We start from the raw sequence: 27,401 nt of genomic DNA, 5'->3' as shown, positions 1-27,401 counted from the left end.
GTTAAAAGAAATGAAAATGGTGAAAGCACGGTCAACATGCATGGCAGATGGCACATAATTGCATATCGGCCTCCTTAATTGGTAGCTTTTGCTTTTCATACCACTCAAACTTGTCCTAGCTGTTCCAAAATCCAATCCCCAACAAACAAACACACACGTACACGTGTCACGGCCAAGCACGCACAAATTCATAGTACCTTAATCTCCTATAAATAGGAGTATAAGAGGGAAATGGTTCACACAATATTCTAGACAGACACCCAAGATGAAGACTGTTCTTACTATTTGCATTCTCTTTGCTTCCATTCTCTTCTCTTCTGTTATCGCTCGAGAATTGGCTCAGAGTGGTGAGACCACTAATTTCTAATTTAATTTTCTTTTCTTTTCTCTTCTGTTATATTAATTTCTTGTTGCATGTGAAAATTTATCACAAAGATATGAAAAAAATTACAGTAATTAATGAATTGGCTGGTTATATATTTGGTACGTACTCATGACTCACAAAATAATTTAATTAAACCGTTTATAATGTAAATAGGATAAAAAAACACATACATAGATTGAGTTGAAAATTCAAATATATTTAAAATTAATTATTTTCTTTATATTTTATTAACACTACATAAATACTAAATTTATTATTTATATATTAATTTAATCTTATATCTTCATATTTTTTTATTCAAGCTTTGGCCCCCTCTATAAAAAATTTCTTGGTTTCCCTTTCCTCCATGCAAACAAGAGCTAATTATCTATAGTTATCGATTATGCAGGTACTGACCAAACTGGGAATCACAACAATCCGGCAGTAACACAGCCAGGTAAAACACACACCTATGCTTAATTAGAAAAATATACGATAATTAATGTACGTATAATTTGGTATATACTAATTATCTTAATCTTTTGAAATACACTGCATTAAATTTATAATCCGAGTTATAAATCCTTCTTAGGTACTGGTGAACCGAATGACCCCAAAAGTCCAATAATCAAGTGTGATCCAAGCAGCCCAACTTACAAAAGTTGCGTAGCGCAACAACCGAAGGTCAAGTGTAATCCTAAGGGCCTCTACAATCGTTGCGAAGGTCTGCGAATCATCTATATATAAAATCCCATGATGCATATATGTTTGCTTGCTGGCTCAATTAATGTCTTTTATTTTTATTTTTAAGTGATCATAACCCAAGTTTCTCAAGAAATCTAAGAAATATTGAACGCAGTTTTCTGTCGTATAATCATGATCAAGATGACAATAATATATCTGGTTACTGTCGTTTTTAGTTCAATGGTTACGTGACAGCTAATTATAATTATCTTGTTATATATGGACGATGCAGGTACAGGTACTAGTCCAACCGGGAAGAATCACAACAATCCATCAGTGAATCCACCTGCAGTAAAACCAGGTAAAACAAATTAAGCAAAGCTTCTCGATCTGTTCTTTTAATTAATTATATATATTTTTTAACACTGAATTAATAAATACTATCCTTTTATTTTAATTTAAAATTCTAATATATTTTTAATTTATGCTAAGAAATCTTCGTTCCATCGTGGCCATGCAGGTACTGGAGGTACCGGGAATCGCAACAATAATCCAACTAACCCGGCGTGTGATCCCAAGAGTTCAAATTACGCTAGTTGCGTATCCATCTCGAAGCCCAAGCCCAAGTGTGATCCTAGAAGCGCCTACCATCATTGCCCATGAATGATGACTATATATATATATATATATATTAATTAACTCATAATGTTGTGTAATCAAAGTATGGATTAAATAGTAGTGGGATGCTTGTTAGTTGTTAATTGCCACGTCAGCCGACAGGGACGTACGGTTGATCTATAATAATGGTCTGTATTAACAACATGTTAACCATGTAGTTTGCTATATATGCAAATGATGTGTGTGAATAAAAAGAGCCCACTTTGCTCGGTTCGTTTTCTTATCTTGATTCTTGTGGACTTTCATTTGCATTATTTGAAATATTTAATTAAAATGAAAAAGTTAATTACAAAGATATCGTTTGAATTTAATTAAGACAATATCTATTATGCTATCATGTTAAATCATTAATTGTCTTAAAAGCTTAATCTGATAAGAATTGATGAATTTGATCATTTAATTAATATCTAATACAATTTACGAAAGATTCAACAACTTACGGCTTATGACTACCCTACCATTGAGCTACTAAGGAACAATGAGAGTTTAGATCTTATAAGTTCAATTCTCATTCTCAACTCACATCCAATATGAGCTCAAAGTTTCTTTCATAACTCCGATAACTTCTCCTTAATTAGGGGTTCGGTTCCATGCTTGATTTCGTAATCGTAGGAAATTAACCCAAAAATGACTCTATTTCGTTGACCTTGTGAGTGTAAAGGGTGAAGGAAAATTGCAGCTTTGGGTTGTGCAGAACAGTGAGCTATATACGATGGTAATGCAAAAGTTTGTTCGAGCAACTGTGAAGTTGAAAGGTCGACTTTTGTCTCCCCAATAGGTATGAATGTCGTTTTATTGTTAACGTCCTTGCGAGTTCCTAATGCGAGTGAAAAGATGACATGATCGATTAGGCTCAGGCATCATGTTGTTGACATTCATTTACAACTTTAACATCCACACCCATTTTCAGGCTCACCTTCAACTATACTCTAGTATCATATATAGGGAAAACACAATGCGACATGATAAAAAAAAATTAAATTCTAGCATGATGTTGTGAGGAACAATTCACTTCAATTGGCATATCCCTGGATGCTAAATTAACAGAAGTTGGAAATAAAAATTGAAGAAATAAAAGGGCCGGAAACTACAAGTGATGAAGCATCTTGGAGAAGATGATGATACAACATTTCAGAAGGAGATAAAAGAAATGGATGATGTATTGTAACAAAGAGTTGGTTATCTAAATTATATGGAAGCAATGTTCTTATTACAACAAAATGACATTGTTTTGAAAAATAATTAGCGGCACTTTTAATAATTACGCTGCTAAATTATTAAAGCTCTAGCAAACTCCGACAATAATACTTTGTTTTAACCTCACATTTGCCACAATAATACTTTGTTTTAACCTCACATTTTGGCTCTTTGACAAAGCATCGATAAATTTATCGAGCTTAATTTTACTAATATTGTGCTGATAATTTATTAGCACTTAAGACAAAAGCGCCAATAAATATTAAACATATCCGATATTTTAATTTTAACAGCGCAAAATGCAGACATTCTATACAAACACCAGTTAAAAAACAAAAACAAAAAAATTTAAAAGAAAAAAAAGAAGAAGTATATTGGCACTTAACACCCTTTTTAGTAGAAATTACTCGATCTTGCAAGCTAAGGAAGTATATTAATTGGCACTTAACCCCCTTTTTAGTAGTAATTACTCGATCTCGCTTAATAGTTCGATAGGCTCTAATCTTTTTGTTGTATGTGGACGACAATAATTAGTGTACGTGCTGTAAAGCAGTTTCGTGCATTTTATCTTTTGAAATATCAACCTTGTGTGTAACACTTTGATCCCATAATAATTAATTATTTTAATGTGATAGTACAGGTGTGAGTAATGTTTTTTTTCTACATCATTATCCTAAGTATATGCTTTAATAAAGTCATAAAAATATCACTTTTTTTGCATATCTTGACTGTCGGTGATCACATATATATATATATATGCTCGGATATAAAGCTTCCATATTAATGCAGTATTACGCAAGAGGCATGACGATGGAAAGCCTGTGAAATGGGTCCCTTGCCACTTGCCATGAATGATCCTTCAACCTTCCTTCTTAGTTCTTATCATTAAGCTTTCTGTTTCAGGCCATGGATTCCAAAAGCACTGGTGTCATTTCACACTTTCAAGGATTTTTGCTTTATTACGTAGCTCTATTCTGACAACTAATTTGTTTGTTTTATTGAATGGAGCCCGACAGCATCAACTTTCATTCATTTATAAATTACATAGCTAGATCATGCATGATTCGATGGTGGCCAACTTTGAGACTTGGAGTCAATTTTTAGTAATTAATAAAGATCTACATTAATGCACATGGTTAATTTGATAATTAATTCTTTTCATTGTATCAGTAGCTAGGTAAATCTATATGTTCATTTCTTAAAGAGCTAGCTTATAATCCCAACAAAATCAAGATTGGTAAAAGATTTTACTGATTAATTATGTTGATGGACACCAATCGAGCTTTCCCTTTTATTTTCTTTTTACTAATTTAATATGGCGTAAATGGGCATTAATCTCATTGCATTTTCTTGGCTGCTTCAATTATAGCTCGAGAATTGGCTCAAAATGGTGAAAATGGTATGGAAAACATTTTCAAGGATTTGGTACTTAGAACCTGGAAATGCTATAAAAATAGCACCATAAATCACTAATACCACCACCCCACTCACCCGAAATCAACAAAAACCAAAAGAAGGAAGGTCTTGAATTCGGCGACCGGCTAGATCTCCTAGGTGGCCACGCCGGTTTGCTAGGGGAGGTGGAAAATGTTTTACAAAAATAAAAAGCATAAGACATTATATGCCCCCATTAACTTTTTTTTCTTAGTTAACAGAAAATATTTTTGATTTAACCAAAATTTACAACTGCGTCAAACACTTCAAAGTAGGATTGTAGGAAATATGTTTTTTCATAAAAAAAATTGACGCTAAAACAATGTGGAAGTTCGATGACTTTGTACTTGAAAAAAGTCTTGTATAAAACATATAGTCATACGTGTAGAAGTGTTATACATCTATCTCTTATTTATTTCTTGTTTATCTTTTATTTTTAGCAAATTTATCATTGAATTTATGGGATATCATATATTCAACGGTAGATTTGTTCATCTTATGTAGGGAGATAGATAAAAGATAGAGAAAAAAAAAAAAGAAAAAAGAAAAAAGAAAAAAGAAAAAAGAGAGATCTCATGTGAAGATATGCAAAGTACTTCACGTGTTTGGTTGGTGAGAAGAAATATGTGATATTATATCTACGCAAAGGACAATTGTGGCAAGTAAAGTGGGACTAGAAAAGGAGACACGTGATATTTGCATATATATCTTCAGTGTGATTGGTGGATGTGGATTAATTCCCATGAACCTTCCTTAATTCTGATTATTATTTTGTTTGCTTTATTTAATGTGTTGTAGTAGCTCCACACCCACAGCATCAACTTTAATTTATCCATTTATATATTACGTACGTAGCTTTGAGACTTGGGAATCAACTAATTTGAGGAATAATATATATTTCTTTCCTCGGTAGCCAAATATATATATATTCATTCATTTCTAAGAGAACGAAAAAAAAAAAAAAAAAGTATTTTTTTTTTGTGTGTGAACGAATTTCAGATTTGGGTTGGGATCTTTACTAGTGAAAAGATTTAAGTGACAACATTTGACTGAAAAATTCAATTATTTGGTAGGTAAACATTTTCTTTTTCTCTGCCAATTAAAGGTTACTCTTTTTGTTTTTGTTTTTGTTTTTTAAGGTAGGTAGCTTTTGCTTTTCATTCCACTCAAACATTGTTTTGATGATGGGTATATATATACCAAATTACCAAAATTACGATAGTGAATTGTGGACGCATCAATTATCATCATGTTGTTGATCTTCATTTACAACTTTAACATCCATGCCCATTTTCAGGCTCACCTTCAACTACGACTCTAGTGTCATATATATATATAGGGAAAACTCCATGGAAGGTGATCAAAAATAAAATTCTAGCATGGTGTGACTTGTGAGGAACAATTCACTTCAATTGGCATGTATATGGATGCTAAACAGAAGTTGGAAATGAAGATTGAAGAAGTAAAAGGGAAACTACAGCCTACATGTGATGAAACATCATGGAGATGATGATGATGATGATACAACATTTCAGAGAGTTGATGGTCTAAATTATATGAAAGAAATGTTCTTATTATGACAAAACGACGATATTTTGAAAAGTAATTACTGACACTTTATGCTGGTAAATTACCAAAGTTCTCTGATCACATGCATTTCGGCGTTTTGACAAAAGCATTGACAAATTTATCCGCACTTATAATAAAGTGCAAAGATATTTATCAAAACTCTTAATGGGCACATTATAAGTTGAAACTAAAAGTTATAAAAATTATAAATAATTCTAGAAAAGTTATAATCATTTTAGAGTAATATATAGTAGAAAGAACGTTTTTCCCTCTACCGTTGCATTGTTTTCTTCTCAATAAGAAAACGCGTGAAGTTTGCAGCTTATCTTTCAACGTGATAGATCCTACATATATCCTTTAACAAAGTCATCAATATCACTTTTGCCTACCTTCCCTGTCTGGTCATCACATGCTCAATGGGATATAAAGTTTCCATAATGCAGTATTACGCAACAGGCATGACGATCGAAAGCCTGTGAGATGGGTCCCTTGCCAATTGCCAATTGCCATGAACGATCCTTCAACCTTCCTTCTTATCATTAAGATTTCTGTGAAATATTAATAATCAAATGCAAATATATATTCAGTTAAAAGAAATGAAAATGGTGAAAGCACGTACGTACGGTCAACATGCATGACAGATGGCACATTGCATGTCGGCCTCCTTGCTACTTGCTAGCTTTCCCCTTATATATGGTAGCTTTTGCTTTTCAGACCACTCTAACATGGCCTGTTCCAAAATCCAATATTCCCCAACAAACAAACACACACGTACACGTGTCACGGCCAAATCGACTATAAATAGGAGCATAGGAGGGAAATGGTTCACACAAATAATCCAGAGAGACACCCAATAATCCAACATGAAGACCATTCTTACTATTTACGTTCTCTTGGCTTCCATTCTCTTCTCTTCTGTTATCGCTCGAGAATTGGCTCAGAGCGGTGAGACCACTAATTTCTAATTTTATTTTCTCCTGTTATACTAATTTCTTGTTGTATGTGAAAATTTATGACAAAGATATAAAAAAGATTTCAGTAATGAGTAGGCTGGCGGTTCGTCTCAAAAACATTGGCTGGTTATATATATATATATATATATATGGTACTACTCAAGATTCACAAAGTAATTTATATTAAACAGTTTATAATGTAAATAGAATAATAAAAAAAAAACACATACATAGATTGAGTTGAAAATTGAAATATATTTAGAAATAATTATTTTATTTATTTATTTTGTTTAAATTTTATTAACACAAAATAAATACTAAATTTATTATTTATATATTAATTTAATCTTATATCTTCATATTTTTTTATTCAAGCTTTGGCCCCCTCAATAAAAAATTTCTTGGTTTCCCTTTCCTCCATGCAAACAAGAGCTAATTCTCTATAGTTATCGATTATGCAGGTACTGATCACCAAACCGGGAATCACAACAATCCGGCAGTAACACAGCCAGGTAAAACACACACCTATATATGCTTAATTAGAAAAATATACGATAGTTAATGTACGTATAGTTTGGTATATACTAATTATCTTAATCTTTTGAAATACACTGCATTAAATTTATAATCCGAATTATAAATCCTTCTTAGGTACTGGTGAACCGAATGACCCCAAAGGTCCAATAATCAAGTGTGATCCAAGCAGACCAACTTACAAAAGTTGTGTAGCGCAACAACCGATCGAAGGTCAAGTGTAATCCTCAGGGCCCCTACAATCGTTGCGAAGGTCTGGGAATCATCTATATATAAAACCCCATGATGCATATATGTTTGCTTGCTGGCTCAATTAATGTCTTCTATTTTATTTTTAAGTGATCATAACCCAAGTTTCTCAAGAAATCTAAGAAATATCGAACGCAGTTTTCTGTCGTATAATCATGATCAAGATGACAATAATATATCTGGTTACTGTCGTTTTTAGTTCAATGGTTACGTGACAGCTAATTATAATTATCTTGTTATATATGGACGATGCAGGTACAGGTACTAGTCCAACCGGGAAGAATCACAACAATCCATCAGTGAATCCACCTGCAGTAAAACCAGGTAAAACAAATTAAGCAAAGCTTCTCTGTTCTTTTAATTAATTATATATATTTTTTAACACTGAATTAATAAATACTATCTTTTTATTTTAATTTAAAGTTCTAATATATTTTTAATTTATGCTAAGAAATCTTGGTTCCATCGAGGCCATGCAGGTACTGGAGGTAACGGGAATCGCAACAATAATCCAACTAACCCGGCGTGTGATCCCAAGAGTTCAAATTACGCTGGTTGCGTATCCAACTCGAAGCCCAAGCCCAAGTGTGATCCTAGAAACGTCTACCATCATTGCCCATGAATGATGTGTAATCAAAGTATGGATTAAATAGTAGTGGGATGCTTGTTAGTTGTTAATTGCCACGTCAGCCGACAGGGACGTACGGTTGATCTATAATAATGGCCTGTATTAACAACATGTTAACTATGTAGTTTGCTATATATGCATATGATGTGTATGAATAAAAAGAGCTCACTTTGCTCGGTTTGTTTTCTTATCTTGATTCTTGTGGACTTCCATTTGCATTATTTGAAATATTTAATTAAAATGAAAAGTTAATTACAAAGATTTCGTTTGAATTTAAGACAATATCTATTATACTATCATGTTAAATCATCAATTATTTCAAAAGCTTAATCTGATAAAGATTGATGAATTTGATCATTTAATTAATATCTAATACAATTTAGGAAAGATTCAACAACTTACGGCTTATGACTACCCTACCATTGAGCTACTAAGGAACAATGAGAGTTTAGATCTTATAAATTCAATTCTCACTTACGGCTTATGACTACCCTACCATTGAGCTACTAAGGAACAATGAGAGTTTAGATCTTATAAATTCAATTCTCATTCTCAACTCACGACCAATATGAGCTCAAAGTTTCTTTCATAACTCCGATAACTTCTCCTTAATTAGGGGTTGGGTTCCATGCTTGATTTCGTAATTGTAGGGAATTAACCCAAAAACGACTCTATTTCGTTGACGTTGTGAGTGTAAAGGGTGAAGGAAAATTGCAGCTTTCGGTTGTGCAGAACAATGAGCTATATACGATGGTAATGCAGAAGTTTGTTCGAGCAACTGTGAAGTTGAAAGGTCGACTTTTGTCTCCCCAATAGGAATGAATGTCGTTTTATTGTTAACGTCCTTGCGAGTTCCTAATGCGAGTGAAAAGACGACATGATCAATTAGGCTCAGGCATCATGTTGTTGACATTCATTTACAACTTTAACATCCACACCCATTTTCAGGCACACCTTCAACTATACTCTAGTATCATATATAGGGAAAACCCCATGCGACATGATAAAAAAATTAAATTCTAGCATGATGTTGTGAGGAACAATTCACTTCAATTGGCATATCCCTGGATGCTAAATTAACAGAAGTTGGAAATAAAAATTGAAGAAATAAAAGGGCCGGAAACTACAAGTGATGAAGTATCCTGGAGAAGATGATGATACACCATTTCAGAAGGAGATAAAAGAAATGGATGATGTATTGCAACAAAGAGTTGGTTATCTAAATTATATGGAAGAAATTTTCTTATTACAACAAAACGACATTGTTTTGAAAAATAATTAGCGGCACTTTTAATAATTACGCTGCTAAATTATTAAAGCTCTAGCAAACTCCCACAATAATACTTTGTTTTAACCTCACATTTTGGCTTTTTGACAAAGCATCGACAAATTTATCGAGCTTAATTTTACTAATATTGTGTTGTTAATTTATCAGCACTTAAGACAAAAGCGCCAATAAATATTACACATATCCAATATTTTAGTTTTAACAGTGCAAAATGCAGGCATTCTATACAAACACCAGTTAAAAAAAATTAAAAAATTTAGAAGAAAAAAAAAAGGAAGTATATTGGCACTTAACACCCTTTTTAGTAGAAATTACTCGATCTCGCAAGGAAGTATATTAGCACTTAACCAACTTTTTAGTAGTAATTACTCGATCTTACTTAACAGTTCGATAGGCTCTAATCTTTTTGTTGTATGCGATAATAATTAGTGTACGTGCTGTAAAGCAGTTTCGTGCACTTTATCTTTTGAAATATCAACCTTGTGTGTAACACTTTAATCCCATAATAATTAATTATTTTAAGGTGATAGTGCAAATGTAAGTAATGTTTTTTTTTTCTACATCATTATCCTAAGTATATCAGTATATGCTTTAATAAAGTGATAAAAATATCACTTTTTGCATATCTTGACTGTCGGTGATCACATATATATATGCTCGGATATAAAGCTTCCATATTAATGCAGTATTACGCAAGAGGCATGACGATGGAAAGCCTGTGAAATGGGTCCCTTGCCACTTGCCATGAATGATCCTTCAACCTTCCTTCTTAGTTCTTATCATTAAGCTTTCTGTTTCAGGCCATGGATTCCAAAAGCACTGGTGTCATTTCACACTTTCAAGGATTTTTGCTTTATTACGTAGCTCTATTCTGACAACTAATTTGTTTGTTTTATTCAATGGAGCCCGACAGCATCAACTTTCATTCATTTATAAATTACATAGCTAGATCATGCATGATTCGATGGTGGCCAACTTTGAGACTTGGAGTCAATTTTTAGTAATTAATAAAGATCTACATTAATGCACATGGTTAATTTGATAATTAATTCTTTTCATTGTATCAGTAGCTAGGTAAATCTATATGTTCATTTCTTAAAGAGCTAGCTTATAATCCCAACAAAATCAAGATTGGTAAAAGATTTTACTGATTAATTATGTTGATGGACACCAATCGAGCTTTCCCTTTTATTTTCTTTTTACTAATTTAATATGGCGTAAATGGGCATTAATCTCATTGCATTTTCTTGGCTGCTTCAATTATAGCTCGAGAATTGGCTCAAAATGGTGAAAATGGTATGGAAAACATTTTCAAGGATTTGGTACTTAGAACCTGGAAATGCTATAAAAATAGCACCATAAATCACTAATACCACCACCCCACTCACCCGAAATCAACAAAAACCAAAAGAAGGAAGGTCTTGAATTCGGCGACCGGCTAGATCTCCTAGGTGGCCACGCCGGTTTGCTAGGGGAGGTGGAAAATGTTTTACAAAAATAAAAAGCATAAGACATTATATGCCCCCATTAACTTTTTTTTCTTAGTTAACAGAAAATATTTTTGATTTAACCAAAATTTACAACTGCGTCAAACACTTCAAAGTAGGATTGTAGGAAATATGTTTTTTCATAAAAAAAATTGACGCTAAAACAATGTGGAAGTTCGATGACTTTGTACTTGAAAAAAGTCTTGTATAAAACATATAGTCATACGTGTAGAAGTGTTATACATCTATCTCTTATTTATTTCTTGTTTATCTTTTATTTTTAGCAAATTTATCATTGAATTTATGGGATATCATATATTCAACGGTAGATTTGTTCATCTTATGTAGGGAGATAGATAAAAGATAGAGAAAAAAAAAAAAAGAAAAAAGAAAAAAGAAAAAAGAGAGATCTCATGTGAAGATATGCAAAGTACTTCACGTGTTTGGTTGGTGAGAAGAAATATGTGATATTATATCTACGCAAAGGACAATTGTGGCAAGTAAAGTGGGACTAGAAAAGGAGACACGTGATATTTGCATATATATCTTCAGTGTGATTGGTGGATGTGGATTAATTCCCATGAACCTTCCTTAATTCTGATTATTATTTTGTTTGCTTTATTTAATGTGTTGTAGTAGCTCCACACCCACAGCATCAACTTTAATTTATCCATTTATATATTACGTACGTAGCTTTGAGACTTGGGAATCAACTAATTTGAGGAATAATATATATTTCTTTCCTCGGTAGCCAAATATATATATATTCATTCATTTCTAAGAGAACGAAAAAAAAAAAAAAAAAGTATTTTTTTTTTGTGTGTGAACGAATTTCAGATTTGGGTTGGGATCTTTACTAGTGAAAAGATTTAAGTGACAACATTTGACTGAAAAATTCAATTATTTGGTAGGTAAACATTTTCTTTTTCTCTGCCAATTAAAGGTTACTCTTTTTGTTTTTGTTTTTGTTTTTTAAGGTAGGTAGCTTTTGCTTTTCATTCCACTCAAACATTGTTTTGATGATGGGTATATATATACCAAATTACCAAAATTACGATAGTGAATTGTGGACGCATCAATTATCATCATGTTGTTGATCTTCATTTACAACTTTAACATCCATGCCCATTTTCAGGCTCACCTTCAACTACGACTCTAGTGTCATATATATATATAGGGAAAACTCCATGGAAGGTGATCAAAAATAAAATTCTAGCATGGTGTGACTTGTGAGGAACAATTCACTTCAATTGGCATGTATATGGATGCTAAACAGAAGTTGGAAATGAAGATTGAAGAAGTAAAAGGGAAACTACAGCCTACATGTGATGAAACATCATGGAGATGATGATGATGATGATACAACATTTCAGAGAGTTGATGGTCTAAATTATATGAAAGAAATGTTCTTATTATGACAAAACGACGATATTTTGAAAAGTAATTACTGACACTTTATGCTGGTAAATTACCAAAGTTCTCTGATCACATGCATTTCGGCGTTTTGACAAAAGCATTGACAAATTTATCCGCACTTATAATAAAGTGCAAAGATATTTATCAAAACTCTTAATGGGCACATTATAAGTTGAAACTAAAAGTTATAAAAATTATAAATAATTCTAGAAAAGTTATAATCATTTTAGAGTAATATATAGTAGAAAGAACGTTTTTCCCTCTACCGTTGCATTGTTTTCTTCTCAATAAGAAAACGCGTGAAGTTTGCAGCTTATCTTTCAACGTGATAGATCCTACATATATCCTTTAACAAAGTCATCAATATCACTTTTGCCTACCTTCCCTGTCTGGTCATCACATGCTCAATGGGATATAAAGTTTCCATAATGCAGTATTACGCAACAGGCATGACGATCGAAAGCCTGTGAGATGGGTCCCTTGCCAATTGCCAATTGCCATGAACGATCCTTCAACCTTCCTTCTTATCATTAAGATTTCTGTGAAATATTAATAATCAAATGCAAATATATATTCAGTTAAAAGAAATGAAAATGGTGAAAGCACGTACGTACGGTCAACATGCATGACAGATGGCACATTGCATGTCGGCCTCCTTGCTACTTGCTAGCTTTCCCCTTATATATGGTAGCTTTTGCTTTTCAGACCACTCTAACATGGCCTGTTCCAAAATCCAATATTCCCCAACAAACAAACACACACGTACACGTGTCACGGCCAAATCGACTATAAATAGGAGCATAGGAGGGAAATGGTTCACACAAATAATCCAGAGAGACACCCAATAATCCAACATGAAGACCATTCTTACTATTTACGTTCTCTTGGCTTCCATTCTCTTCTCTTCTGTTATCGCTCGAGAATTGGCTCAGAGCGGTGAGACCACTAATTTCTAATTTTATTTTCTCCTGTTATACTAATTTCTTGTTGTATGTGAAAATTTATGACAAAGATATAAAAAAGATTTCAGTAATGAGTAGGCTGGCGGTTCGTCTCAAAAACATTGGCTGGTTATATATATATATATATATATATGGTACTACTCAAGATTCACAAAGTAATTTATATTAAACAGTTTATAATGTAAATAGAATAATAAAAAAAAAACACATACATAGATTGAGTTGAAAATTGAAATATATTTAGAAATAATTATTTTATTTATTTATTTTGTTTAAATTTTATTAACACAAAATAAATACTAAATTTATTATTTATATATTAATTTAATCTTATATCTTCATATTTTTTTATTCAAGCTTTGGCCCCCTCAATAAAAAATTTCTTGGTTTCCCTTTCCTCCATGCAAACAAGAGCTAATTCTCTATAGTTATCGATTATGCAGGTACTGATCACCAAACCGGGAATCACAACAATCCGGCAGTAACACAGCCAGGTAAAACACACACCTATATATGCTTAATTAGAAAAATATACGATAGTTAATGTACGTATAGTTTGGTATATACTAATTATCTTAATCTTTTGAAATACACTGCATTAAATTTATAATCCGAATTATAAATCCTTCTTAGGTACTGGTGAACCGAATGACCCCAAAGGTCCAATAATCAAGTGTGATCCAAGCAGACCAACTTACAAAAGTTGTGTAGCGCAACAACCGATCGAAGGTCAAGTGTAATCCTCAGGGCCCCTACAATCGTTGCGAAGGTCTGGGAATCATCTATATATAAAACCCCATGATGCATATATGTTTGCTTGCTGGCTCAATTAATGTCTTCTATTTTATTTTTAAGTGATCATAACCCAAGTTTCTCAAGAAATCTAAGAAATATCGAACGCAGTTTTCTGTCGTATAATCATGATCAAGATGACAATAATATATCTGGTTACTGTCGTTTTTAGTTCAATGGTTACGTGACAGCTAATTATAATTATCTTGTTATATATGGACGATGCAGGTACAGGTACTAGTCCAACCGGGAAGAATCACAACAATCCATCAGTGAATCCACCTGCAGTAAAACCAGGTAAAACAAATTAAGCAAAGCTTCTCTGTTCTTTTAATTAATTATATATATTTTTTAACACTGAATTAATAAATACTATCTTTTTATTTTAATTTAAAGTTCTAATATATTTTTAATTTATGCTAAGAAATCTTGGTTCCATCGAGGCCATGCAGGTACTGGAGGTAACGGGAATCGCAACAATAATCCAACTAACCCGGCGTGTGATCCCAAGAGTTCAAATTACGCTGGTTGCGTATCCAACTCGAAGCCCAAGCCCAAGTGTGATCCTAGAAACGTCTACCATCATTGCCCATGAATGATGTGTAATCAAAGTATGGATTAAATAGTAGTGGGATGCTTGTTAGTTGTTAATTGCCACGTCAGCCGACAGGGACGTACGGTTGATCTATAATAATGGCCTGTATTAACAACATGTTAACTATGTAGTTTGCTATATATGCATATGATGTGTATGAATAAAAAGAGCTCACTTTGCTCGGTTTGTTTTCTTATCTTGATTCTTGTGGACTTCCATTTGCATTATTTGAAATATTTAATTAAAATGAAAAGTTAATTACAAAGATTTCGTTTGAATTTAAGACAATATCTATTATACTATCATGTTAAATCATCAATTATTTCAAAAGCTTAATCTGATAAAGATTGATGAATTTGATCATTTAATTAATATCTAATACAATTTAGGAAAGATTCAACAACTTACGGCTTATGACTACCCTACCATTGAGCTACTAAGGAACAATGAGAGTTTAGATCTTATAAATTCAATTCTCACTTACGGCTTATGACTACCCTACCATTGAGCTACTAAGGAACAATGAGAGTTTAGATCTTATAAATTCAATTCTCATTCTCAACTCACGACCAATATGAGCTCAAAGTTTCTTTCATAACTCCGATAACTTCTCCTTAATTAGGGGTTGGGTTCCATGCTTGATTTCGTAATTGTAGGGAATTAACCCAAAAACGACTCTATTTCGTTGACGTTGTGAGTGTAAAGGGTGAAGGAAAATTGCAGCTTTCGGTTGTGCAGAACAATGAGCTATATACGATGGTAATGCAGAAGTTTGTTCGAGCAACTGTGAAGTTGAAAGGTCGACTTTTGTCTCCCCAATAGGAATGAATGTCGTTTTATTGTTAACGTCCTTGCGAGTTCCTAATGCGAGTGAAAAGACGACATGATCAATTAGGCTCAGGCATCATGTTGTTGACATTCATTTACAACTTTAACATCCACACCCATTTTCAGGCACACCTTCAACTATACTCTAGTATCATATATAGGGAAAACCCCATGCGACATGATAAAAAAATTAAATTCTAGCATGATGTTGTGAGGAACAATTCACTTCAATTGGCATATCCCTGGATGCTAAATTAACAGAAGTTGGAAATAAAAATTGAAGAAATAAAAGGGCCGGAAACTACAAGTGATGAAGTATCCTGGAGAAGATGATGATACACCATTTCAGAAGGAGATAAAAGAAATGGATGATGTATTGCAACAAAGAGTTGGTTATCTAAATTATATGGAAGAAATTTTCTTATTACAACAAAACGACATTGTTTTGAAAAATAATTAGCGGCACTTTTAATAATTACGCTGCTAAATTATTAAAGCTCTAGCAAACTCCCACAATAATACTTTGTTTTAACCTCACATTTTGGCTTTTTGACAAAGCATCGACAAATTTATCGAGCTTAATTTTACTAATATTGTGTTGTTAATTTATCAGCACTTAAGACAAAAGCGCCAATAAATATTACACATATCCAATATTTTAGTTTTAACAGTGCAAAATGCAGGCATTCTATACAAACACCAGTTAAAAAAAATTAAAAAATTTAGAAGAAAAAAAAAAGGAAGTATATTGGCACTTAACACCCTTTTTAGTAGAAATTACTCGATCTCGCAAGGAAGTATATTAGCACTTAACCAACTTTTTAGTAGTAATTACTCGATCTTACTTAACAGTTCGATAGGCTCTAATCTTTTTGTTGTATGCGATAATAATTAGTGTACGTGCTGTAAAGCAGTTTCGTGCACTTTATCTTTTGAAATATCAACCTTGTGTGTAACACTTTAATCCCATAATAATTAATTATTTTAAGGTGATAGTGCAAATGTAAGTAATGTTTTTTTTTTCTACATCATTATCCTAAGTATATCAGTATATGCTTTAATAAAGTGATAAAAATATCACTTTTTGCATATCTTGACTGTCGGTGATCACATATATATATGCTCGGATATAAAGCTTCCATATTAATGCAGTATTACGCAAGAGGCATGACGATGGAAAGCCTGTGAAATGGGTCCCTTGCCACTTGCCATGAATGATCCTTCAACCTTCCTTCTTAGTTCTTATCATTAAGCTTTCTGTTTCAGGCCATGGATTCCAAAAGCACTGGTGTCATTTCACACTTTCAAGGATTTTTGCTTTATTACGTAGCTCTATTCTGACAACTAATTTGTTTGTTTTATTCAATGGAGCCCGACAGCATCAACTTTCATTCATTTATAAATTACATAGCTAGATCATGCATGATTCGATGGTGGCCAACTTTGAGACTTGGAGTCAATTTTTAGTAATTAATAAAGATCTACATTAATGCACATGGTTAATTTGATAATTAATTCTTTTCATTGTATCAGTAGCTAGGTAAATCTATATGTTCATTTCTTAAAGAGCTAGCTTATAATCCCAACAAAATCAAGATTGGTAAAAGACTATACTGATTAATTATGTTGATGGACACCAATCGAGCTTTCCTTTTTATTTTCTTTTTACTAATTTAATATGGCGTAAATGGGCATTCTCATTGCATTTTCTTGGCTGCTTCAATTATAGCTCGAGAATTGGCTCAAAATGGTGAAAATGTTATGGAAAACATTTTCAAGGATTGGGTCCTTAGAACCTGGAAATGCTATAAAAACGCCACCATAAATCACTACGACTACCACCACCCCACTCACCCAAAATCAACACAAACCAAAAGAAGGAAGGTATTGAATTCGGGACCGGCTAGATCACCTAGGCGGCCACGCCGGTTTGCTTGGGGAGGTGAAAAATGTTTTACAAAAATAAAAAGCATAAGATATTATAAGCCCCATTAACCTTGTTTTCCTTAGTTAATGGAAAATATTTTTGATTTGACCAAAATTAACAACCGCTCCAACAAAATTTTCATAAAAAAATTGACGCTAAATTAAACAAAGTGGAAGTTAACTTTGTACTTGAAAAAAGTCTTGTATAAAGCATATAGTGTAGAAATGTTATATCCATCTCTTATTCATTTTTTGTTTATCTTTTATTTTTTACAAATCTATCATTGAATTTATGGGACCTACATGTGATCTTACATATTCGATGGATGGTAGATTTGTTCATCTTTTGTTAGGAGATGGATCAAAGATGAAAAAAAAAAAAAAAAAAAAAAATCTCATGTGAAGATATGCAAGGACTTCACGTGTTTGGTTGGTGAGAAGAACTATGTGATATTATATCTACGCAAAGGACAGTCGTGGCAAGTAAAGTGGGACTAGAAAATGAGACACGTGATATTTGCATATCTTCAGTGTGATTGGTGGATGTGGATTAATTCCCATGAACCTTCTTTAATCCTGATTATTATTTTGTTTGCTTTATTTAATGTGTTGTAGTAGCTCCACACCCACAGCATCAACTTTAATTTATCCATATATTTATATATTACGTACGTAGCTTTGAGACTTGGGAGTCAACTAATTTGAGGAATAATATTTCTTTCCATTGTATGATCGGTAGCCAAATATACATTCATTCATTTCTAAGAGAACGAAAAAAAAAAAAGAAAAGTATTTTTTTTTGTGTGTGAACGAATTTCAGATTTGGGTTGGGATCTTTACTAGTGAAAAGATTTAAGTGACAACATTTGACTGAAAAATTCAATTATTTGGTAGGTAAACATTTTCTTTTTCTCTGCCAATTAAAGGTTACTTCTTTTGTTTTTTTGTTTTGTTTTGGTTTTTTTTTTTTTGTTTTTTAAGGTAGGTAGCTTTTGCTTTTCATTCCACTCAAACATTGTTTTGACGATGGGTATATATATTACCAAATTACCAAAATTACGATAATGGACGCATCAATTATCATCATGTTGTTGATATTCATTTACAACTTTAACATCCATGCCCATTTTCTGTTATACAAATAGGGGAAAAATATAGAAAACGAAAATGCTCCTAAGGTGTGTTACAACGTCACTTTCCTTAAGAAAATATTTGCCCCCACCAGAATTGGTATGCAACAGGATTTACAGCAAATTTTTCTCCAGGATACAATGGAGCCCAGAAACCTCTGTGTTTTTAACTGCATTATGCACAAACGAAATTAAAACCCGAAAATACCCTTAGACTTTCTATTCTAATCAAAGACAAAAAATAAAAGGATAATGCTTATTTTTAAAATTCAAAACAAGGGTATTAAAGAGAATTGAATTGTCATAGATAATTATCTATTATCAGATAATTTCGAATTTCAAAATAAAACTGCTATTTTGAATTTCGAAGATAAAACTGTTGTTTTGAATTTCGAAATAAAACTGCTGTTTTTAATTTCGAAAATTAAACTGCTGTAAACTGTTAATCCAATTGGCACTTAAATCTGACCGTTAGATTAAATAATTATTTAATCTCAATCGTTAGATCAACAATCCAGTAGATCTAACCATTGGATCTACTTAAGAAGCATCCTACGGTTTAGATCAAACCTCTAGATCGAACGATCTTGACCGTCCAAAAATGAATGGTCATGATCTGATAGCTCCGAGCTCCGATGCGCCATCAAGGCGCTACTAGCGCCCTATAGCTCACGCCATGCGCGCGCATGTGTGTGCGTCCGGTGCTTCGCACCGTACAGTAACATGTATTAGGGTGTACCCTAGCATAGATCATTTAACAGCTTAAATTTGTTGGAACTTATAAATGCCAACAAAATCTTCACTCTTTCCAATGTGGGATAACTTTCATTCAATGCTCTTTAAAACCTTCCATTTAAAACATTCCCAAGACACAAAATAATATATATATATATATATATATATATATATATATATATATATATATATATATATATTTGAAAATATTTCAACATTTTCAGGCTCACCTTCAACTACAACTCTAGCGTCATATATATATATAGGGAAAACCCCATGGAAGGTGATAAAAAATAAAATTCTAGCATGGTGTGACTTGTGAGGAACAATTCACTTCAATTGGCATATATATGGATGCTAAACAGAAGTTGGAAATGAAGATTGAAGAAATAAAAGGGAAACTACAGAGCCTACGGTTGATGAAGCATCCTGGAGATCGATGATGATGATGATACAACATTTCAGAAGGAAGATAGAAGAAATGAATGATGGATTGCAACAAAGAGTTGATGGTCTAAATTATATGGAATAAATGTTCTTATTATGACAAAACTGTGTTATTTTGAAAAATAATTACTGGCGCTTTTAATAATTATGCCGGTAATAAATTACCAAAGCTCTGTGAAACACCCAAAGCATCATATCGCATGCATTTCGGCATTTTGACAAATTTTTCAGCGCTTATAATAAAGTGCAAAGATATTTAATTATCGGAACTCTTAATCGGCACATTATTAGTAAGAGCAGCAGCGCTGATAACAATAATAATTGGTGTGCTGTAAAAGCAGTTTCATGCACTTTATATTTTGACATACTAACTTTTTGTGTAATACTCCGATCTCATATATATTGAAAATGTGAGTTGTCTACATAAAATGAACGATTTATAGAAAGACATTCATAGATACTAATGAAAAGTTAAGAAGACGCTCTGTTTGGTTAACTTACCAACAACAGAGTAGTTGATTGATATATATAGCCAAAGCTTAGTACAAGGTAAATTACAAAGAAACTAGAAACGACAAAGTACAAAAGGAAAGCTACATGTAGGCTAATATATTAAATACAAAAGTAAAATAATTGGGAAGACATCATGCTACAGCTGTTGTTGCACAAAACATGGAAGAAAGGATTGAGAGCACGAGGTTGTGCTGATGTGATGAGCATATCAGCAGGAGGCAAGCCGCCGTGAAACATGAAGCATGAAAAGGTGAGGGAGAAGTGACTGCTGCAGGAGGTGTACAATCTTCATGAAAAGGGTCCCTGAATGTCTTTGGTACCAATTTTCTCTCAACCGAGACAGCTTCAGACTAGGGACAGTCACCCGGGCATAAACTGTTACCCCGCTGGTTTTGCAGCTCATGACACCCGGGTGTGGGCTGCCTGGGTATGTGAAATTAAACGTTATAAGTGATTCATTTTAGAGTGATAGTACAATGTGACTTAACGTTTTTCATTCTACCGTTACAATAATTGTTTTCTTCTCAATAAGAAAACACGTGAGGTTTGCTTATCTACGTATATGCTTCAACAAAGTCTTCAATATCACTTTTGCCTATCTTCCTGGCCTGTCTGGTCATCACATGCTTGGGTATAAAGTTTCCATAATGCAGTATTACGCAACAGGCAATGCTTGACGATGGAAAGCCTGTGAGATGGGTCCCTTCCCTAGTTCCCTTGCCATGAATGATCCTTCAACATTCCTTCTTATCATTAAGATTTCTGTGGATGGGCTTCAAGGCCATGAATTCCAAAAGGATTCGCGTCCTTTCACACTCTCAAGGGGTTTTTACACTATCACTGTCTCTGCTTTATTTCTTGTTGCCCCACAACATCAACTTTAATTTTATTCATTTATATATATTACATGATTATTCACTGATTAATTAAGCTTAGACATAACTTTCTCACTTATTTGTTTTGTACTATATATATAACTTTTGTTTGCTTTATTACGTATAGCTCTATTCTAACAACTAATTTGTTTGTTTTGATTCATGTAGCCGCCCAACAGCATGATCAACGACTTTTATTCATTTATATATATTACGTACATAGCTAGCTAGATCTGCATGATTCGATGGTGGCCAACTTTGAGACTTGGAGTCAATTTTTAGTAATAAAGATCTACATGAATGCACATGGTTAATTTGATAATTACTTCTTTTCATTGTATCAGTAGGTATATATATATAATCCCAACAAAATCAAGATTGGTAAAATACTTTACTGCTTAATTATGTTGATGGACACCGATCGAGCTTTCCTTTTTATTTTCTTTTTACTAATTTAACTATATTTACCAGCTAGCTCCCCAATGGTTGTTGAAAAACGTATGAGAGAAAATCTTGCCATTCGTCATCACACAGCCATATTGGAGATCGATATTACATGGATTTTGATAATTAAGTCTATACATATTACATTAGATGACCAAATTACATTTAGATTTGCATTTTGTTTTTGTTATTGGATGTTTTTGAATATATATCCTAACCTCTTAAACTTTGAAAGATTAGTAATCAAATGCAAGGCAGCATACAAAAGCCAATTATTTGATGTTATACATCAAAACAGAAATTGTTGAAAAAATTTAGTGAGATTCAATTTTTTCGAAATCTAAAATAACATCGGGTTCCATTTGGATAAGTGTCTGTCTGTTGAAATATATTAAGAAAAAATTATTTTGGTTTTTTTTCTTGGTTAACAATGAATTGATATTAATTTTTGTTTATATATTAATTAAATATTCAATCTTAATTAATATATTTCATGGCAGATGCAACATTGCATGTCGGCCTTTTTGCTTTTCCCTTATTGTAGCTTTTGCTTTTCATACCACTCAAACTTGGCCTGTTCCAAAATCCCATGCATCCCCAATAAACACACACACACACACACACGTGTCACGATCCCAAGCACAAATTCATAGTACTTTAATCAACTATAAATACTAATAGGAGGGAAATGGTTGACACAATCCAGATCTAGAGATACACCCAAGATGAAGACCATTCTTTTCATTTGCATTCTCTTGGCTTCCATTCTTAATTTCCTCTTCTGTTACCGCTCGAGAATTGGCTCAGAGCAGTGAGACCACGGATTTCTAATTTAATTTGCTTCCATTTTATATTATAAGGAAATATTGTTCATTGTGCTACTTTTACTCATCCGCCCTCTCTTTATTTTTAGTCGGTCAATAGATCGAGTAGATGGAATTGACATAAGATTCCAAACCCAAAGTAGACGGAACATGTTAAGTCACAAGTGGATGCTTAGAAAGTCCTCAGCGGTGTCATCACGTCATAAGGACTTAAAACCGACTTAATAAGTTGAAATACAAATTGATGCCTCTAATTTGAGGAATATTATTAGACAAAAAAAAAAGTATCACAAATCGTGACATAAATTAGGTAATTATGGATTTAGAGCAATACCCGCAAAAACAAAAGAAACCAATGTATTTAATATAATTTTTCATCATATGTTTTTTTATTAAAAATGGTAGACGGGAAAGATCAATTGTGTCTATTTTATTTGGATGTGATCATAGTAGCACATTTTTACTAGTAGCCGCACAAAAATAGTCTAAACTATGAGAATCATATGCGCTCATTCAAATCTAACTGACCCCAATATATGTTGAAAAACATCGGGAAGAAATATTGCCACTCGTCATATATATTGGAGATATTACAAGGGTTATGATAAGTCTATTCGTATTACACAAGAAGACCAAATTACATTTAGAATTGCATTATATATTGTTAATGCTGGATTTTTTTTGAACATCCCCACCTCTTAAACTTTGAAAACACCTCTTATATGGTCGTAGCTGTTGCTTTTCATGCCATTCAAACTTTGCCTGTTCTCATGATGAGTATATTAGCAAAGAAATTACCAAACAAACACACACATACATACACGTGTCACGTCCAAGCACAAATTCATTGTACTTGAATCGACCATTCTTATCATTAGCATTCTCTTGGCTTCCATTCTTTTCTTACCCTCTTCAATTATCGCTCGAGAATTGGCTGATCAGAGCGGTGAGACCACACAAATTTCTAATTTAATTTGTTTCCATATATGTCGTCTCTATGTCATGCATGTGTAATTAATATTAATTCTAAACAATTCAAAGCTATTCTATATAAGAAATTGTCCTTGACTCAATGATCTTTCTTTGGCCTGAAAAGGTGGTCAGATCAAGAGTTTATCACTTGATGGGTCGACGAGTACCAACATTAGAAGACAGCTATAAAGGTTTGAACATTAGTAGTAAGAAAATAGTTTCTAGCATGATGTGAGGAACAATTCACTTCAATTGGCATATCCCTGGATTCTAAACAGAAGTTGGAAATAAAGATTGAAGAAATAAAAGGGAAACTACAGGTGATGAAGCATCCTCGATCGAGATGAGGATGATACAACATTTCAGAAGAAGAAAGAAGAAATGAATGATGTATTGCAATAAAGAGTTGATCGATGATCTAAATTATATGGAAGAAATGTTCATATTAAGACAAAAACAGCGTCGTTTTGAAAAATAATTACTGGTGCTTTTAATAATTATGCATTGTTTATCTTCCAATTTGTTACTATTTATTCTCAATAAGAAAACACGTGAAGTTTGCAGCTTATGATCTTAACGTACAGTTACAATGATAGATCCAGATTCCAAAGTAAATACTTTAATAAAGTCATAAATATCACTTTTGCATATCTTCCCTGTCATTGGTGATCACATTCTCGGATATAAAGCTTCCAATAATGCAATATTACGCAACAGGCATGAGGAAAGCTTCCATAATTCACACGGCCGGTTCGAGTCCTAAACGTGACGTTGTAGTGATGGTTTGATTATAGTTAATTCTTTTCATTGTATCAGTACGTACGTAAATATATATTCATTTCTAAAAGCACCAAAAATATAGGAATATATATATATAATCAAATCCAAATATTCAGTTAAAATAAATGAAAATGGTTAAAGCACGGTCAACATGCATGGCAGATGGCACATTAATTGCAAATCGGCCTCCTTGGTAGCTTTTGCTTTTCATACCACTCAAACTTGTCCTAGCTGTTCCAAAATCCAATCCCCAACAAACAAACACACACGTACACGTGTCACGGCCAAGCACAAATTCATAGTACCTTAATCTACTATAAATAGGAGTATAAGAGGGAAATGGTTCACACAATATTCTAGACAGACACCCAAGATGAAGACTGCTATTATTATTTGTATTCTCTTTGCTTCCATTCCCTTCTCTTCTGTTATCGCTCGAGAATTGGTTCAGAGTGGTGAGACCACTAATTTCTAATTTAATTTTCTTTTCTTTTCTCTTCTGTTATATTAATTTCTTGTTGCATGTGAAAGTTTATCACAAAGATTAAAAAAAAAAAATTACAGTAATGAATTGGCTGGTTATATATTTGGTACGTACTCATGACTCACAAAATAATTTAATTAAACCGTTTATAATGTAAATAGAATAAAAAAAACACATACATAGATTGAGTTGAAAATTGAAATATATTTAAAAATAATTATTTTCTTTATATTTTATTAACACTAAATAAATACTAAATTTATTATTTATATATTAATTTAATCTTAAATCTTCATATTTTTTTATTCACGCTATGGCCTCCTCAACAAAAAATCTCTTGGTTTCCTCCATGCAAACAAGAGCTAATTATCTATAGTTATCGAGTATGCAGGTACTGACCAAACCGGGAATCACAACAATCCAGCAGCAACAGAGCCAGGTAAAACACACACCTATGGTTAGAAAAATATAGAATAATTAATGTACGTATTTGGTATATACTTATCTTAATCTTTTGAAATACACTGCATTAAATTTATAATCTGAATTATAAATCCTTATTAGGTACTGGTGATCCGAAAGCTCCAATAAAGTGTGATCCTAACAGCCCAGCTTACAGAAGTTGCGTAGCGCAACCAGTACCCAAGACCAAGTGTCATCCTAATTCCGCCTTCTCTCGTTGCCCAGGTCTGGGAATCATCTATAAAATCCCATGATGCATGTTTGCTAGAGCAATTAATCTCTGTTATTTTTTAAGTGATCATAATTAAGTTCATAACCCAAGTTTCTCAAGAAATATTGAACGCAGTTTTCTGTCGTATATGATCATGAAGATGACAACATATTTCGTTACTGTCGTTTTTGGTTCATTGATTACGTGTGCGATGTCGTGTCAACTTAATTCATGAGCTAATTATAATTATCTTGTTATCGAGGATGCAGGTAGAGGTAGTACTAGTCCAACTGGGAAGAATCCAGTGAATCCACCAGTAAAACCAGGTAAAATGAAGCAAAGCTTCTGTTCTTTTAAGTAATTATATATTTTTTAACACTGAATAAATACTATCTTGTATTTTAATTTAAAATTCCAATATATTTTTAATTTATGCTAAGAAATTTTGTTTTTTGATTTTCTTGATCATGCGATGTCGTGTCAACTTAATTCATGAGCTAATTATAATTATCTTGTTATCGAGGATGCAGGTACAGGTAGTACTAGTCCAACCGGGAAGAATCCAGTGAATCCACCAGTAAAACCGGGTAAAACAAAGCAAAGCTTCTGTTCTTTTAATTAATTATATATTTTTTAACACTGAATAAATACTATCTTTTATTTTAATTTAAAATTCCAATATATTTTTAATTTATGCTAAGAAATTTTGTTTTTTGATTTTCTTGATCATGCGATGTCGTGTCAACTTAATTCATGAGCTAATTATAATTATCTTGTTATCGAGGATGCAGGTACAGGTAGTACTAGTCCAACCGGGAAGAATCCAGTGAATCCACCAGTAAAACCAGGTAAAACAAAGCAAAGCTTCTGTTCTTTTAATTAATTATGTACTTTTTAACTCTGAATAAATACTATCTTTTATTTTAATTTAAAATTCCAAGATATTTTTAATTTCTGTTAAGAAATTTTGTTTTTTGATTTTCTTGATTGATGCGGTCACTCACAAAGTAATTTACAACGGTTAGTAATGATTTTAGGATATAAATTTCTTTTAAATTACGTTGAAAGAATTTTATTCAATTCAATCTATAAAACTAGCTATCATGTATATATCCTTTTAATAATTATATTAAAAAAATTATGTGTTTCTTATATATTAATTAAAAAATTGCATGTTTGTCACACGTTAAGAGACACATATATAGAATTAATAAAACTTTCCAAACCTAATTTGAAAGAAATTTATGTCTTGACAGTCTTGTCAACTTCATGAGCTAATTATCTAGTTATATATCAATGATGCAGGTACCGGCAAAGGCGGGAATCCTAACAATCCAGTAGTAAAACCAGGTAATTAAATTAAACAAAGCTTTAAAGCTTTTGATGCAGTACTAACTCACAAAGTAATTAATTTAAACAGTTTATAATGTATATAGAATAAAAAAAAAATATTTTTCCATAGACTGAATTTTGATAGGTGATGGATTGAGTTGAACATCGAAATATATTAAGAAACAATAATTTTTTTAAATTTAATTTTAAATCATAATATAATTTTCATTCCATTTTCAATAAAAACTCTTGATCCCATCTTATGGACGATGCATGCAGGTACTGGCAAACCTACAAATCCAAACGATCCAAGATATAAACCAGGGCAACCCCCGAGAAACAAGTGTAATGGTCATGAGTACAAGCGATCTTGCCCACCTGAAGAGCCTTGAATAAATTTAAGCCACGCTAGCTGTTGTGTAATGGCAGTAGAATTAATAAAATCCAATATTGGAATATGGGTCGAGCTAGAATAAATAGGTTTGGTTTGAAGCTTCGAGCCTTCGGCTGGCCTTGCAGTGTGCTAATTAATTATATGTAAACTATGCTTTTATGGTATGATGTGTGTGAATAAAAAAGAGCTGACTTAGGTCAGTTTTTTTTTCTTA

The 27,401-nt window shown here is 32.6% G+C and overlaps 1 protein-coding gene and 3 long non-coding RNA genes across 8 annotated transcripts; all 4 read left to right on the top strand.

Annotated features, from left to right (window-relative positions):
• Nucleotides 1–244: 244 nt before the first annotated feature.
• LOC132181243 (uncharacterized) lies at nt 245–27,401 on the top strand. 5 transcript variants are annotated; one of them, XM_088516650.1, is made up of 8 exons: nt 245–347; nt 25,180–25,227; nt 25,353–25,475; nt 25,731–25,787; nt 25,992–26,048; nt 26,253–26,309; nt 26,767–26,811; nt 27,073–27,401. In XM_088516650.1, the coding sequence occupies exons 1-8, from the start codon at nt 266–268 to the stop codon at nt 27,183–27,185; spliced, it is 582 nt and encodes a 193-aa protein (XP_088372776.1). In that variant the 5' UTR covers nt 245–265; the 3' UTR covers nt 27,186–27,401. The 5 variants fall into 5 exon arrangements, with proteins under 5 accessions (XP_088372776.1, XP_088372777.1, XP_088372778.1 ...); XM_088516651.1 differs by lacking the exon at nt 25,180–25,227; XM_088516652.1 differs by lacking the exons at nt 25,180–25,227; nt 25,353–25,475; nt 25,731–25,787; ... (2 more) ...; nt 26,767–26,811; nt 27,073–27,401 and adding exons at nt 759–821; nt 957–1,088; nt 1,341–1,410; nt 1,561–1,895.
• LOC148586003 (uncharacterized) lies at nt 6,777–7,620 on the top strand. The gene is made up of 3 exons (XR_015912206.1): nt 6,777–6,871; nt 7,341–7,391; nt 7,531–7,620. It is a non-coding gene; the product is annotated as an uncharacterized LOC148586003 (long non-coding RNA).
• Nucleotides 7,622–8,480, top strand: LOC148586002 (uncharacterized). Its single transcript, XR_015912205.1, has 3 exons — nt 7,622–7,666; nt 7,918–7,986; nt 8,133–8,480. It is a non-coding gene; the product is annotated as an uncharacterized LOC148586002 (long non-coding RNA).
• LOC148586001 (uncharacterized) lies at nt 14,168–15,026 on the top strand. The gene is made up of 3 exons (XR_015912203.1): nt 14,168–14,212; nt 14,464–14,532; nt 14,679–15,026. It is a non-coding gene; the product is annotated as an uncharacterized LOC148586001 (long non-coding RNA).

Source organism: Corylus avellana, chromosome 5 (genome assembly GCF_965113065.1).
Source record: "Corylus avellana chromosome 5, dhCorAvel1.hap1.2, whole genome shotgun sequence".
Taxonomy (NCBI): domain Eukaryota; kingdom Viridiplantae; phylum Streptophyta; class Magnoliopsida; order Fagales; family Betulaceae; genus Corylus; species Corylus avellana.
The sequence above is the reverse complement of the archived record's forward strand: the minus strand, read 5'-3'. Positions and strand labels throughout refer to the sequence as shown.